The following is an 18,495-nucleotide window of genomic DNA, read 5'->3' as shown; positions in this document are numbered from 1 at the left end:
TATCACACATTATAAATCAAAAATACATATTTTTGTTAATTTTTTCCTATAATTGCTAAGTGTATTCAGACTTAGAACAGAGACTTTCAGAGTTTTTAGAACTGGTGTGTGTACTTACGGTATTCAAAAAGGACATTTCAATTGTCAAATTCAAAATAAAAAATAGAATGGACTGTGACAATCTCAATTGCTTGTTTTAATCAGTATTTTCTTTTCTTTCTCTTGATAATAGCATTTGACTATGTTCTATTCCGAAAACGAGGACTTATGTTTTGACTTCTGTGCATTCTTTTTCACCTGTGTATCTCAAACAAGCATGGACATGGGCATCTAACTTTACACATACATCATACATCTTTGGATACATATGCATGTCCATTCGTGTTTCATGGTCCGAATCAAGTTGGCTGAATGGCAGCTATTTTTGTGTTAAAAAAATTCATCAAAATCAAGCATTTTTGCCATTCAAAAACTGGATCTTGTGTATGGACAGATTTCATTCAAACTTGGTATACACATTAAATAATAGGGGACTATTCCCTGGCCAATCATATTCAAACTTTATTATACATCATACATCAAAAAAGTATACAAATGTAGATTCTGGTTTATGCAAATTAGTCTTTGCATGAGCTTTCGCAAATTCAAAATTTCAATAAAGTGCCTGTGTTTAATTTTTAAGTTGTCACTGTCTTGTCCGAAATGTGTATATATTTACTATAGTCGGTTAAGGCAAGTGAGTTATTCATTTGTATTAAGTGCAATTTTATTTGTCCCAGGCTATATGAATCCCCTTTATTGTCAAAGTATATGACATTCTAGGGCAACACGTAATGCATGAGTGCATCTAGATGCAGCTTTAGAAAATTCATGTAATTTGGCTCAGAAATTTCAATTATCTCACATTTCCTATAATTCCATGCTGCAACATTTTCTGCTGAATGATATTCATTTCATGGTCCTTTCTGGAAACACAATTCTGTATTGTCCTTCACCCAAAATTAATCTGACATCCATTATAACCAGTGCCATAAGTGATTTTCAGAAATGGAATTATTGTGCCAAATAATCTTAACAAAGATATATTTACCGAACAACTAGGCATTCATTGTACAAATATAATCTGTTTTCTGATTAAGGTCAACCATGGGGTTAATAATATAATTCTGATGAAACACGACTATGGCCTGGTTGTCATGGATACCACCACTGACAATAAAAATAAGGAACCCGTTTAGAGCACATCATGAAAAGGAGAATAAATCATTGTTAAGTCTTTTGAGGTTATTATATTATTTTGTTTTGCACTAACTACTAAGTATTTCCGGCTATATTATAAAATCTTTGATTTCGTAGGATATTAGTTGTCGTGAGAGATGAGTTTTCGTGATTTTCATTAGTCAGTGAAAAACACCTAATTTTGTATCACTGAGGTTCTCAGGTCATGGAGTCATACCTACATGAAGTAAAAGCTAACAATGGTAAACCAGTTTATCCTCAAATAACTTTCAATAAGCAATCAGGAAAAGTATTGCCATTTAGTTTTTATGAATATCATCTGTAGTTATTTATATTCCCGCTAGACTGTTTATTCCTTTGGGTAGTAAAATCAATCCATCCTCTCACAATGCACTCCTCTCATCATCATCTATGTAGATATCGGCAATTTTTTTCTTTGGAGAAAACTTGCATTATGGCTCAGATAAAACATGTGTAGATATATCCATAGAGATAAAAGTTGTCTATCTGTACATTAAGTAACTCAGCAAATTCATTGTGCATTTCAATTCTAAATTTGTACATGTCAATACTGCAATTTAAAATTCATAAATAAAAACAGTTCCTATTTATTGCTACACAAATATAGCACATCAATTCAGAAACATAAACTTGGAGGGCTTAAAAGCCAGTGTGTTGTCAACCATGTCATTTATTATGCTATTTGCTGTAGTTCTAAACATAACCATTTTGAAATATTTATTACAAAATATTAGGTATATTTTGTGTAATGACTTTTGCTCTAAATGTGTATCCATGTCTCGCTATTTACATGCGATGGTTGTTAGTCCTGCAGGCGGTGACTCAAAGAATATAACACCCTTGGATGCTTCATGCTTTATTGTTATGAAGTGATGATACATGATGCATGTAATTGGAATGGCAATCACATCCTTGAGTATTGCATGACGGATGGGGATTTATTTGAAATGATGCAAGTATCTAATGTTGTCACGGCAACTATCATAAAGTTGATGGATGAGATGCTACTTGTGGATATAGAGCTGTGCTGCATAAATCACCTCAGCACAGAATATTATGTAACATAGTTTCTAATTTTTTAGCCATATGGAAATCCAATCAATTAAAATCTGATGTAGGTAGATGTTATATTCATTTGTAACTCTGGTTGTCCTTGATTTCTCCTTCACTACATCTGACATTCATGCAAATTACATTTAGCTTTTTTCTAACAGGACTTTATAACCAATTTCTGCGACAGAATTTTTCCTACAAACAGAACGATGCTACCCCTTACTATTTATTTATTTTTTCTCCTTTGCATTTTTTTTTCAAATATAATACACTCTCGCTTACCACCATGTTTGTAATGGCTCCATAGCAACACCAGTGGAAAAATATTTTTCTGAAGATATTTATTTTCTCAGAATATCCCAGCAGTTTGTAGATTATTCTGCATTGCTTGGTTTCATTTTCCATGATCTCTGTTCACACAAATTGTGTACGGCTTTTATTCTTCACCTCAATAAATCAGAAACTAAAGATACATGTAGCTACCAGACAAATAGTTTTCATACTGCAGAAACTGAGGATTTACTAGAATTAAATCAGTTTAGTTTACTGCCCATTATGCCAATTGGCATATACATATAGGGCAACAGCAAGGATCTCCACCCCTGTCTGTTTTGGGCTGTTTTGAAGTCAAGTTCATCACTTTCATTTGGTTCTCTACTGTTTGAAGTCAGGTAATTCGGTGTCCAGTGTAGGGCTATTTTTGTGATGGTTCTTTCCTCATCACATGTCCAAACCAGTTCCAGCACCATCTGACTATGATGTTGTCGATGCTTTCTTGCTGTCATCTATTCAGTAGGTCTTGGTTAGATAATGTGTTGAGCCAAAAAATCTTAAATAGTCTTTTCAGATTTATTGTGTGGAAGACTGTTTGATATCACTTAATGTCATTCAAGAATGTTATGAGGATGAAGTTCTGATACATGTATATTTTGAGTTTGGTTTTGGTGCTGTAATGGAAAGACCACTATACATTGAATGCTTTCCTGGCTTTGTTTAACCAGTTCTTGATGACATTTGCTCCCCCATTATGTCTCACTGTGTTCCCAAGATACACATGTAGGTGAACTCCTCTGTTGTTTGTAGATCTTTCCCATCTACTTGGATTGGTAAAAGGTTTTGGACATTTAACATTAAAATTTGAGTTTTATTCTGGCTTATCTTAAGGCTCATTTGCTGGGAAAAGTCACTGAGTTGTGATGTGAAGTGTGTGGGATCAGAGCCAAGTTATCAGAAAAATCAAGGTCTTTTAATGCTGTAAAGAAGGTCCATCATATGCCACTCCTTTGGTCTGACATATCAACTAGTCAATAGCAATGTTGAAAAGTAGTGCTGACATCACAAACTCTTGTCTTACTTTCGTCTTAACCTGGAATGCAAGTCTTCAGTTTCTCACTTTACAAACAAAGTTGACATGGAAGGTGTTGATGAGGCACAGCCATTATTTGTGATACAATGTGATATGTATAGCTACAAGGTCACAGTAAGCCAGCAAAAAGGTAACTGAAAGTTATGTACCCAGCATTAACTACTAGCCAACTTATAGGTATAGTTTTAAAAATTGGATTCAAAATATACATATAATAATTTTTGATAAAATTCATGCATAATAATTACCTATTATGTACCGCTTTATTATTAGATTTATCAATTTTTAATGTGAATTGGATAACATAGGACAATTTTAAACCATAAAAATAAAACAAATATCATGTAATCCTGGGAGCGTTGATAGTCATTGATATTGAGTAGACTGAGAAATGCTTGAATGCACACACAAATGATACTCTAATTGCAGCATTTGTAGCTAAGCTAATAACAAGTCTTAAATTACCTTCACTTCTTCTGACCACATATGATCACATGACCTGTTATCATGGAGTTTTGGATTTATTGACTAATACATGTAGATTGACTTCTGTCAATCACACTGTCTGTGTATAACTGCAGATTTTTTAACCATGTATTTGATTCAAAGTCGGCACATAGATATCATACGTATGCACATCAATCTGTTTCTTTGGATTCAATCATACACCCTATGATTCAATATGACCATCTGAAGGTCATTTTGATTTTGCCTAATATGCATTCATAAGTGGTTTTTGACTCCCATGTGCAAAGCCATGTAATTGGGAGTCTTTGCAGTTAGTGTGACTGTATGTACATGTATGTGTGTGCATGTGTATGGGTGTCCGTCTGTTCCACTTCTATCTCAAGAACTGTACATCAGTTTTTGATGAAACTTGGTACATAGATGCTTTGGGCCAATGCACAGATTTGATTACTTTCCGTGCATATTTATTACCTAATTTGTATGATAATTAGCGAATTTTTAGCTGTTCCATGACTGCTCCACTGATATCTCAAAAACCATACATCGTTTTTTTATGAAACTTTGTACATTGATGCTCTGAACTTATGTGCAAATTTGATTAATTTTTGGTAAAAATCTGTGCATATTAATTACCTAATTTGCATGATAATTGGCCAATTTTTATCTGTTCCATGACTGTTTCACTGATATCTAATCAACCACTCATTGGATTTTGATGACATTTTGTACATATATGCTCTGAACTAATGCTAGGTTTTGATTAGTTTTTGGTAAAAATCCATTTAATTACCTAATTTGCATAATGATTACTTAATTTTAAGTTTTTACACTGATATCTCAAGTACTAATCATCACATTTCAATGAAACTTGGTGCATAGATCCTCTAGGACTATGTACATGTAGAAACCTGATTAGTTTTAGAGTGAATAATTGCACATATTAAATACCTACTTTACATAATCAATTAATTTTCAGCTTTTCCACTGATATCTCGAGTACAAATCATCACATTTCAATGAATCTAGAACTATGCAGAGACCCAGTTAGTTTTTGGTAAATATTTATGCATATTAATCACCTAATTTGCATAATTAACCAATTTTCAACGTTCACACTGGTATGATAAGTACTAATCATCACATTTCAATGAAACTTTATACATGTACAAAGATGCTCTAGGACAATGTACACAGTTTATTAATTTGTGGTTAAAATCTGTTTATATTAATTGTCTAATTAGCATAATAATTCATAATGTTTTGGTTCTAATCACATTTCAATAAATCTTTGTACATAGATGGTCTGTTACATTGCGCAGACCTCATCAGTTTTACACTCAAGTTTGTTCATATTAATTTTCTGATTTGCATAATTACTGTCAAGTAATTTTTAATTATTTTTAATGTGTCTCCAATACTCTCAGCACATGGGAGTTCTTTCTAAGCTTTCTTTGATTTTTATATGGCATGAGATCAATATTTATACACATATACTATTAGTGTAGTACAAAAACAGATTATTTTTTCATGCAAATTGATGCTAATTGAATGGCTAGTGTGTATACATGTATTAATATATTTGTTGACTTGTTTATTGAACTAAAATAATTAGTGATTCTTGGAACACACATTCTTAATATGGTATAAATATCTTGTGGATGCAAATCAATGCTAATAAAGTGACAAATTTATGATTTTATACTTATATTGTCATAAAATAGTTTCAATTCGATGAGATAAGAAATTAAAAACAAGAACAGCTTTCTTGAAAGAATATGATTTAAATATTTATTTGTTTAATTCTTATCAAACACATTGACTAACATTCATTTTTGTTTTGCCTACAATAAATCAAATGATTCATTGGAATTGCTTATTAATTTATTGATTTTTGGAGAATAGCTTGAATAAACCTGTTAAAATATTACCTGAATTTTTTTTTCTTATTTTCCAGGGATATAAAACCAGATAATATTTTATTGGATGAGAAAGGTAAGTTTTATTGGTTAGTGTGTTCATCACATACATGTAACTTACACTTGAGTTTTGTGTGAGCAATGTATTTCACATGTGTATAAACATGACAATGATATCAAAGATGACACTTACTGAACTTGTCCCACATGATATATGTATGGAACCTGATGCACATATCAAACATGACAATGATATCAAAGATGACACTTACTGAACTTGCCCCACATGATATATGTATGGAACCTGATGCACATATCAAACATGACAATGATATCAAAGATGACACTTACTGAACTTGCCCCACATGATATATGTATGGAACCTGATGCACATATCAAACATGATAATGATATCAAAGATGACACTTACTGAACTTGCCCCACATGATATATGTATGGAACCTGATGCACATATCAAACATGACAATGATATCAAAGATGACACTTACTGAACTTGTCCCACATGATATATGTATGGAACCTGATGCACATATCAATCATGACAATGATATCAAAGATGACACTTACTGAACTTGTCCCACATGATATATGTATGGAACCTGATGCACATATCAAACATGACAATGATATCAAAGATGACACTTACTGAACTTGCCCCACATGATATATGTATGGAACCTGATGCACATATCAAACATGATAATGATATCAAAGATGACACTTACTGAACTTGCCCCACATGATATATGTATGGAACCTGATGCACATATCAAACATGACAATGATATCAAAGATGACACTTACTGAACTTGTCCCACACGATATATGTATGGAACCTGGTGCACATATCAAACATGACAATGATATCAAACATGACACTTACTGAACTTGTCCCACATGATATATGTATGGAACCTGATGCACATATCAAACATGACAATGATATCAAAGATGACACTTACTGAACTTGTCCCACACGATATATGTATGGAACCTTATGCACATATCAAACATGACAATGATATCAAAGATGACAATTACTGAACTTGTCCCACATGATATATGTATGGAACCTGATGCACATATCAAACATGATAATGATATCAAAGATGACACTTACTGAACTTGCCCCACATGATACATGTATGGAACCTGGTACACATATCAAACATGACAATTATATCAAACATGACACTTACTGAACTTGTCCCACATGATATATGTATGGAACCTGATGCACATATCAAACATGACAATGATATCAAAGATGACACTTACTGAACTTGTCCCACATGATATATGTATGGAACCTGGTGCACATATCAAACATGATAATGATATCAAAGATGACACTTACTGAACTTGTCCCACATGATATATGTATGGAACCTGGTGCACATATCAAACATGATAATGATATCAAAGATGACACTTACTGAACTTGCCCCACATGATACATGTATGGAACCTGGTACACATATCAAACATGACAATGATATCAAACATGACACTTACTGAACTTGTCCCACATGATATATGTATGGAACCTGATGCACATATCAAACATGACAATGATATCAAAGATGACACTTACTGAACTTGTCCCACATGATATATGTATGGAACCTTATGCACATATCAAACATGACAATGATATCAAAGATGACACTTACTGAACTTATCCCACACGATATATGTATGGAACCTTATGCACATATCCAACATGACAATGATATCAAAGATGACAATTACTGAACTTGTCCCACACGATATATGTATGGAACCTTATGCACATATCAAACATGACAATGATATCAAAGATGACACTTACTGAACTTGCCCCACACGATATATGTATGAAACCTGATGCACATATCAAACATGACAATGATATCAAAGATGGCACTTACTGAACTTGTCCCACATGATATATGTATGGAACCTGGTGCACATATCAAACATGACAATGATATCAAAGATGACACTTACTGAACTTGCCCCACACGATATATGTATGGAACCTGATGCACATATCAAACATGACAATGATATCAAAGATGACACTTACTGAACTTGTCCCACACGATATATGTATGGAACCTGGTGCACATATCAAACATGAAAATGATATCAAAGATCACAATTACTGAACTTGTCTCACATGATATATGTATGGAACCTGATGCACATATCAAACATGACAATGATATCAAAGATGACACTTACTGAACTTGTCCCACATGATATATGTATGGAACCTGGTGCACATATCAAACATGACATTGATATCAAAGATGACACTTACTGAACTTGTCCCACATGATATATATGTATGGAACCTTATGCACATATAAAACATGACATTGATATCAAAGATGACACTTACTGAACTTGTCCCACATGATATATGTATGGAACCTGGTGCACATATCAAACATGACAATGATATCAAAGATGACAGTTACTGAACTTGTCCCACATGATATATGTATGGAACCTTATGCACATATCAAACATGACATTGATATCAAAGATGACACTTACTGAACTTGTCCCACATGATATATGTATGGAACCTGGTGCACATATCAAACATGACAAAGATATCAAAGATGTCACTTACTGAACTTGTCCCACATGATATATGTATGGAACCTGATGCACATATCAAACATGACAATGATATCAAAGATGACACTTACTGAACTTGTCCCACATGATATATGTATGTAACCTGATGCACATATCAAACATGACAATGATATCAAAGATGACACTTACTGAACTTGTCCCACATGATATATGTATGGAACCTTATGCCCATATCAAACATGACAATGATATCAAAGATGACACTTACTGAACTTGTCCCACATGATATATGTATGGAACCTTATGCACATATCAAACATGACAATGATATCAAAGATGACACTTACTGAACTTGTCCCACATGATATATGTATGGAACCTGATGCACATATCAAACATGACAATGATATCAAAGATGACACTTACTGAACTTGTCCCACATGATATATGTATGGAACCTGATGCACATATCAAACATGACAATGATATCAAAGATGACACTTACTGAACTTGTCCCACATGATATATGTATGGAACCTGGTGCACATATCAAACATGACAATGATATCAAAGATGACACTTACTGAACTTGCCCCACACGATATATGTATGGAACCTGATGCACATATCAAACATGACAATGATATCAAAGATGACACTTACTGAACTTGTCCCACACGATATATGTATGGAACCTGGTGCACATATCAAACATGAAAATGATATCAAAGATCACAATTACTGAACTTGTCTCACATGATATATGTACGGAACCTGATGCACATATCAAACATGACAATGATATCAAAGATGACACTTACTGAACTTGTCCCACATGATATATGTATGGAACCTGGTGCACATATCAAACATGACATTGATATCAAAGATGACACTTACTGAACTTGTCCCACATGATATATATGTATGGAACCTTATGCACATATAAAACATGACATTGATATCAAAGATGACACTTACTGAACTTGTCCCACATGATATATGTATGGAACCTGGTGCACATATCAAACATGACAATGATATCAAAGATGACAGTTACTGAACTTGTCCCACATGATATATGTATGGAACCTTATGCACATATCAAACATGACATTGATATCAAAGATGACACTTACTGAACTTGTCCCACATGATATATGTATGGAACCTGGTGCACATATCAAACATGACAAAGATATCAAAGATGTCACTTACTGAACTTGTCCCACATGATATATGTATGGAACCTGATGCACATATCAAACATGACAATGATATCAAAGATGACACTTACTGAACTTGTCCCACATGATATATGTATGTAACCTGATGCACATATCAAACATGACAATGATATCAAAGATGACACTTACTGAACTTGTCCCACATGATATATGTATGGAACCTTATGCCCATATCAAACATGACAATGATATCAAAGATGACACTTACTGAACTTGTCCCACATGATATATGTATGGAACCTTATGCACATATCAAACATGACAATGATATCAAAGATGACACTTACTGAACTTGTCCCACATGATATATGTATGGAACCTGATGCACATATCAAACATGACAATGATATCAAAGATGACACTTACTGAACTTGTCCCACATGATATATGTATGGAACCTGATGCACATATCAAACATGACAATGATATCAAAGATGACACTTACTGAACTTGTCCCACATGATATATGTATGGAACCTGGTGCACATATCAAACATGACAATGATATCAAAGATGACACTTACTGAACTTGTCCCACATGATATATGTATGGAACCTTATGCACATATCAAACATGACAATGATATCAAAGATGACACTTACTGAACTTGTCCCACATGATATATGTATGGAACATGATGCACATATCAAACATGACAATGATATCAAAGATGACACTTACTGAACTTGTCCCACATGATATATGTATGGAACTTGATGCACATATCAAACATGACAATGATATCAAAGATGACACTTACTGAACTTGTCCCACATGATATATGTATGGAACCTGATGCACATATCAAACATGACAATGATATCAAAGATGACACTTATTGAACTTGTCCCACATGATATATGTATGGAACCTGGTGCACATATCAAACATGACAATGATATCAAAGATGACAGTTACTGAACTTGTCCCACATGATATATGTATGGAACCTTATGCACATATCAAACATGACATTGATATCAAAGATGACACTTACTGAACTTGTCCCACATGATATATGTATGGAACCTGGTGCACATATCAAACATGACAAAGATATCAAAGATGTCACTTACTGAACTTGTCCCACATGATATATGTATGGAACCTGATGCACATATCAAACATGACAATGATATCAAAGATGACACTTACTGAACTTGTCCCACATGATATATGTATGTAACCTGATGCACATATCAAACATGACAATGATATCAAAGATGACACTTACTGAACTTGTCCCACATGATATATGTATGGAACCTTATGCCCATATCAAACATGACAATGATATCAAAGATGACACTTACTGAACTTGTCCCACATGATATATGTATGGAACCTTATGCACATATCAAACATGACAATGATATCAAAGATGACACTTACTGAACTTGTCCCACATGATATATGTATGGAACCTGATGCACATATCAAACATGACAATGATATCAAAGATGACACTTACTGAACTTGTCCCACATGATATATGTATGGAACCTGATGCACATATCAAACATGACAATGATATCAAAGATGACACTTACTGAACTTGTCCCACATGATATATGTATGGAACCTGGTGCACATATCAAACATGACAATGATATCAAAGATGACACTTACTGAACTTGTCCCACATGATATATGTATGGAACCTTATGCACATATCAAACATGACAATGATATCAAAGATGACACTTACTGAACTTGTCCCACATGATATATGTATGGAACTTGATGCACATATCAAACATGACAATGATATCAAAGATGACACTTACTGAACTTGTCCCACATGATATATGTATGGAACCTGATGCACATATCAAACATGACAATGATATCAAAGATGACACTTATTGAACTTGTCCCACATGATATATGTATGGAACCTGATGCACATATCAAACATGACAATGATATCAAAGATGACACTTACTGAACTTGTCCCACATGATATATGTATGGAACCTGATGCACATATCAAACATGACAATGATATCAAAGATGACACTTACTGAACTTGTCCCACACGATATATGCATGGAACCTTATGCACATATCAAACATGATAATGATATCAAAGATGACACTTATTGAACTTGTCCCACATGATATATGTATGGAACCTGATGCACATATCAAACATGACAATGATATCAAAGATGACACTTACTGAACTTGTCCCACATGATATATGTATGGAACCTGGTGCACATATCAAACATGACAATGATATCAAAGATGACACTTACTGAACTTGTCCCACATGATATATGTATGGAACCTGGTGCACATATCAAACATGACTTTAACACATTGTTATTTGGGCTCATGACATCATCTTCTCCAGATAAATGGGGCCTATAGTTACACTAGTGCTTCAAACTGTACTTCAGTTTGAGTATTTGTTTAAAATTGAAAAGTCATCAATCTAAATAATGGAGGATTATCAGTATACCACTAGTGTTTGCTAGCCAAAAATCAATGCATCATTCCACTCTGTATGCATGTGTCTCGATCACTCCAATAATGCATAGATACAGTGCTAGTAATATCTCACTGTTTAAATACTATGCAAAATCTGTGCAGCTGGCCTGGCTTAGGTATGGTGCCAGTAGTATATGTATCTCAATACTCATTGTTTGCTTTGAAATTTACACATTGCAGGAATTCTCCATTTTCAGTTGAAATAGGATAGTTTTACCATATGATTCAAATTTACAAGTAGCTAAGCATAGTGATTGAAGTGAGTTAATGAGTGGAACATTGAATTCTTAGATTCTAGGCATTGATAGAGTGATATAATGAGTGGAGTGTCGAAACATTTCTAGGCATTGGTCGAATAAAATAATGAGTGGAACATTGAATAAATTATAGACATTAGTGGAATAAGATAATGAGTGAAACATTGAATAAATTATAGACATTAGTGGAATAAGATAATGAGTAGAACATTGAATAAATTATAGGCATTAATGAAATAAGATAATGAGTGGAACATTGAATAAATTCTAGGCATTAATGAAATAAGATAATGAGTGGAACATTGAATAAATTATAGGCATTAGTGGAATAAGATGAGTGGAACATTGAATAAATTCTAGGCATTAATGAAATAAGATAATGAGTGGAACATTGAATAAATTATAGACATTAGTGGAATAAGATGAGTGGAACATTGAATAAATTTTAGACATTAGTGGAATAAGATGAGTGGAACATTGAATAAATTTTAGACATTTGTGGAGTGAGATAATGAGTCAAGTCTACCAATTGAGGAATACTTCTCACTTTATGTATACAGCACAATTTATTTAACTCTCAGTTTCTCAAATACAGTATGTCAGACTTTCAAACTTCAAAAGAGACATAAGTAGGGGTGACATGACACCAGTGTAATTCCAGGCACCATAAAATGTTATCCACAATGCTACTGTAAATAAGTGCAAACACCTTTTTTACAAATGAATTCAGTTTAAATCCAGATAATTTCCAGTGTAAACAGTGTTTGAAATTACTGTATGCCAGGCACAGGTAACTATTCAGTCGGGCTGGTGAAAATATTGAGTTACTAGCCCTGTGGTCAGTTGATTTTTTGAGAAAATAAAAACAAAATTTACTTTTACAAAAATTCTATAAATGTATGATTGTTGTCAAAATTATGTACCGAGAGGTCTGATGTGACCGTTTTGAGACATGCAACATGAAAAACAGCATAAATAACCATCCATTAATAATGCATGATTTAACAATTTCCACACTACGCGTGATTTCATTGAACTATCACACTATGCGTGATTTCATTGAACTATCACACTATGCGTGATGTCATTGAACAATCACACTATGCATGAATTCAGTGAACTGTCACACTATGCATGAATTCAGTGAACTGTCACACTATGCGTGAATTCAGTGAACTGTCACACTATGCGTGATTTCAGTGAACTGTCACACTATGCGTGATTTCATTGAACTATCACACTATGCGTGATTTCATTGAACTATCACACTATGCATGATGTCATTGAACAATCACACTATGCATGAATTCAGTGAACAATCACACTATGCGTGATTTCAGTGAACTGCACACTATGCGTGATTTCAGTGAACTGTCACACTATGCGTGATGTCATTGAACTGTCACACTATGCATGAATTCAGTGAACTGTCACACTATGCGTGATTTCAGTGAACTGTCACACTATGCGTGATTTCAGTGAACTGTCACACTATGCGTGATTTCAGTGAACTGTCACACTATGCGTGATTTCAGTGAACTCTCACACTATGCGTGATTTCATTGAACTATCACACTATGCGTGATTTCATTGAACTATCACACTATGCGTGATTTCATTGAACTATCACACTATGCGTGATGTCATTCAACAATCACACTATGCGTGATGTCATTGAACTGTCACACTATGCATGAATTCAGTGAACTATCACACTATGCGTGGTTTCATTGAACTATCACACTATGCGTGATGTCATTGAACAATCACACTATGCATGAATTCAGTGAACTGTCACACTATGCGTGATTTCAGTGAACTGTCACACTATGCGTGATTTCAGTGAACTGTCACACTATGCGTGATTTCAGTGAACTGTCACACTATGCGTGATTTCAGTGAACTGTCACACTATGCATGAATTCAGTGAACTGTCACACTATGCATGAATTCAGTGAACTGTCACACTATGCGTGATTTCAGTGAACTCTCACACTATGCGTGATTTCAGTGAACTGTCACACTATGCGTGATTTCAGTGAACTGTCACACTATGCGTGATTTCAGTGAACTGTCACACTATGCGTGATTTCAGTGAACTGTCACACTATGCGTGATTTCAGTGAACTCTCACACTATGCGTGAATTCAGTGAACTGTCACACTATGCGTGATTTCAGTGAACTGTCACACTATGCGTGATTTCAGTGAACTCTCACACTATGCGTGATTTCAGTGAACTGTCACACTATGCGTGATTTCAGTGAACTGTCGCACTATGCGTGATTTCAGTGAACTCTCACACTATGCGTGATTTCAGTGAACTGTCACACTATGCGTGATTTCAGTGAACTGTCACACTATGCGTGATTTCAGTGAACTGTCACACTATGCGTGATTTCAGTGAACTGTCACACTGTGCGTGATTTCAGTGAACTGTCACACTATGCGTGAATTCAGTGAACTGTCACACTATGCGTGATTTCAGTGAACTGTCACACTATGCGTGATTTCATTGAACTATCACACTATGCGTGATTTCATTGAACTATCACACTATGCGTGATTTCATTGAGCTATCACACTATGCATGATGTCATTCAACAATCACACTATGCGTAATGTCATTGAACTGTCACACTATGCATGAATTTAGTGAACTATCACACTATGCGTGATTTCATTGAACTATCACACTATGCGTGATTTCATTGAACTATCACACTATGCGTGATGTCATTGAACAATCACACTATGCATGAATTCAGTGAACTGTCACACTATGCGTGATTTCATTGAACTGTCACACTATGCATGATGTCATTGAACAATCACACTATGCGTGATGTCATTGAACAATCACACTATGCATGAATTCAGTGAACTGTCACACTATGCGTGATTTCAGTGAACTGTCACACTATGCGTGATTTCAGTGAACTGTCACACTATGCGTGATTTCAGTGAACTCTCACACTATGCGTGATTTCAGTGAACTGTCACACTATGCATGAATTCAGTGAACTGTCACACTATGCATGAATTCAGTGAACTGTCACACTATGCGTGATTTCAGTGAACTGTCACACTATGCGTGATTTCAGTGAACTGTCACACTATGCGTGATTTCAGTGAACTGTCACACTATGCGTGATTTCAGTGAACTTTCACACTATGCATGATTTCAGTGAACTGTCACACTATGCATGATTTCAGTGAACTGTCACACTATGCGTGATTTCAGTGAACTGTCACACTATGCGTGATTTCAGTGAACTGTCACACTATGCGTGATTTCAGTGAACTGTCACACTATGCGTGATTTCAGTGAACTCTCACACTATGCGTGAATTCAGTGAACTGTCACACTATGCGTGATTTCAGTGAACTGTCACACTATGCGTGATGTCATTGAACTCTCACACTATGCATGAATTCAGTGAACTGTCACACTATGCGTGATTTCAATGAACTGTCACACTGCATGAATTCAGTGAACTCTCACACTATGCGTGATTTCATTGAACAATCACATTATGCGTGATTTCAGTGAACTGTCACACTATGCGTGATTTCAGTGAACTGTCACACTATGTGTGATTTCAGTGAACTGTCACACTATGCGTGATTTCAGTGAACTCTCACACTATGCGTGATTTCAGTGAACTGTCACACTATGCGTGAATTCAGTGAACTGTCACACTATGCGTGATTTCAGTGAACTCTCACACTATGCGTGAATTCAGTGAACTGTCACACTATGCGTGATTTCAGTGAACTGTCACACTATGCGTGGTTTCAGTGAACTCTCACACTATGCGTGAATTCAGTGAACTGTCAGACTATGCGTGATTTCAGTGAACTGTCACACTATGCGTGATTTCAGTGAACTGTCACACTATGCGTGATTTCAGTGAACTGTCACACTATGCGTGATTTCAGTGAACTGTCACACTATGCGTGATTTTAGTGAACTGTCACACTATGCGTGATTTCAGTGAACTGTCACACTATGCGTGATTTCAGTGAACTCTCACACTATGCGTGATTTCAGTGAACTCTCACACTTTGCGTGATTTCAGTGAACTCTCACACTATGCGTGATTTCAGTGAACTGTCACACTATGCGTGATTTCAGTGAACTCTCACACTATGCGTGATTTCAGTGAACTCTCACACTATGCGTGATTTCAGTGAACTCTCACACTATGCGTGATTTCAGTGAACTCTCACACTATGCGTGATTTCAGTGAACTGTCACACTATGCGTGATTTCAGTGAACTCTCACACTATGCGTGATTTCAGTGAACTGTCACACTATGCGTGATGTCAGTGAACTGTCACACTATGCGTGATGTCAGTGAACTGTCACACTATGCGTGATTTCAGTGAACTGTCACACTATGCGTGATTTCAGTGAACTCTCACACTATGCGTGATTTCAGTGAACTGTCACACTATGCGTGATTTCAGTGAACTGTCACACTATGCGTGATTTCAGTGAACTGTCACACTATGCGTGATTTCAGTGAACTGTCACACTATGCGTGATTTCAGTGAACTGTCACACTATGCGTGATTTCAGTGAACTGTCACACTATGCGTGATTTCAGTGAACTCTCACACTTTGCGTGATTTCAGTGAACTCTCACACTATGCGTGATTTCAGTGAACTCTCACACTATGCGTGATTTCAGTGAACTGTCACACTATGCGTGATTTCAGTGAACTCTCACACTATGCGTGATTTCAGTGAACTGTCACACTATGCGTGATTTCAGTGAACTGTCACACTATGCGTGATTTCAGTGAACTCTCACACTATGCGCGATTTCAGTGAACTGTCACACTATGCGTGATTTCAGTGAACTGTCACACTATGCATGATTTCAGTGAACTGTCACACTATGCGTGATTTCAGTGAACTCTCACACTATGCGTGATTTCAGTGAACTGTCACACTATGCGTGATGTCAGTGAACTCTCACACTATGCGTGATGTCAGTGAACTCTCACACTATGCGTGATTTCAGTGAACTGTCACATTATGCGTGATTTCAGTGAACTCTCACACTATGCGTGATTTCAGTGAACTGTCACACTATGCGTGATTTCAGTGAACTCTCACACTATGCGTGATTTCAGTGAACTGTCACACTATGCGTGATTTCAGTGAACTCTCACACTTTGCATGATTTCAGTGAACTCTCACACCATTCTCCTTCCCAGAGTTCCTTGCGGTTAGATCACCAAAAGTATCTCTGCCACCACACACCGCCATTTTGTGGTGAAACAACACAAGACTTTTACTATGCGTATCATCCGCGTATTTTTGTTATTAGAGGGTTCTCGTGTTGATTTCTTCATCCTAGTAAACAAGTTTTAAAATATTTTATCGATAGCTGATAATGATTTTTTCATAAACATACTGAAAACGGTGAAATAGTTATAATTTACAAAATAAAAATAATTTCATCGTGGAATAACAATTACTAAGGTGTTACTCGGTTCATCAAACTGACCGTCCTGTCGATTGCCAGGCAAAGAAACATGAACAAACGAAAGCACTTCATATTATTGACGACTAAATCGTCCTACTGCAACACTGTTTGTGTTCGGGAAGAAAAAAAAAAGCATCTAACTTTGAAAACCCGTACACATTCGTCGGGTTCGAAAATCGAACACTCGCATGGCAATGTTTTGGTGAGCGTCTTTGAAAGTAGTGCCGCTGTGACGCATCGACCAATCAACAACAAGCATAAGATCGCGTGGAGGAAGAGATATATTCGTGGAATTGAACTCTGTCTGGGAGATTGCT

At 35.5% G+C, this 18,495-nt stretch overlaps 1 protein-coding gene across 1 annotated transcript in view; it reads left to right on the top strand.

Moving 5' to 3' along the window:
* LOC102801750 (serine/threonine-protein kinase 32B-like) overlaps positions 1–18,495 on the top strand; it is a 142,091-nt gene that overhangs the window by 93,620 nt on the left and 29,976 nt on the right. The window contains exon 4 of the mRNA XM_085504568.1: positions 6,102–6,139. Coding sequence (XP_085360694.1) covers positions 6,102–6,139 — 38 coding nt within the window. The remainder of the gene's footprint in view (positions 1–6,101; positions 6,140–18,495) is intronic.

Source organism: Saccoglossus kowalevskii, chromosome 10, assembly GCF_978046115.1.
Source record: "Saccoglossus kowalevskii chromosome 10, keSacKowa6.1, whole genome shotgun sequence".
Classification (NCBI taxonomy): Eukaryota; Metazoa; Hemichordata; class Enteropneusta; family Harrimaniidae; genus Saccoglossus; species Saccoglossus kowalevskii.
This window is presented reverse-complemented; position numbering and strand designations above follow the sequence as displayed.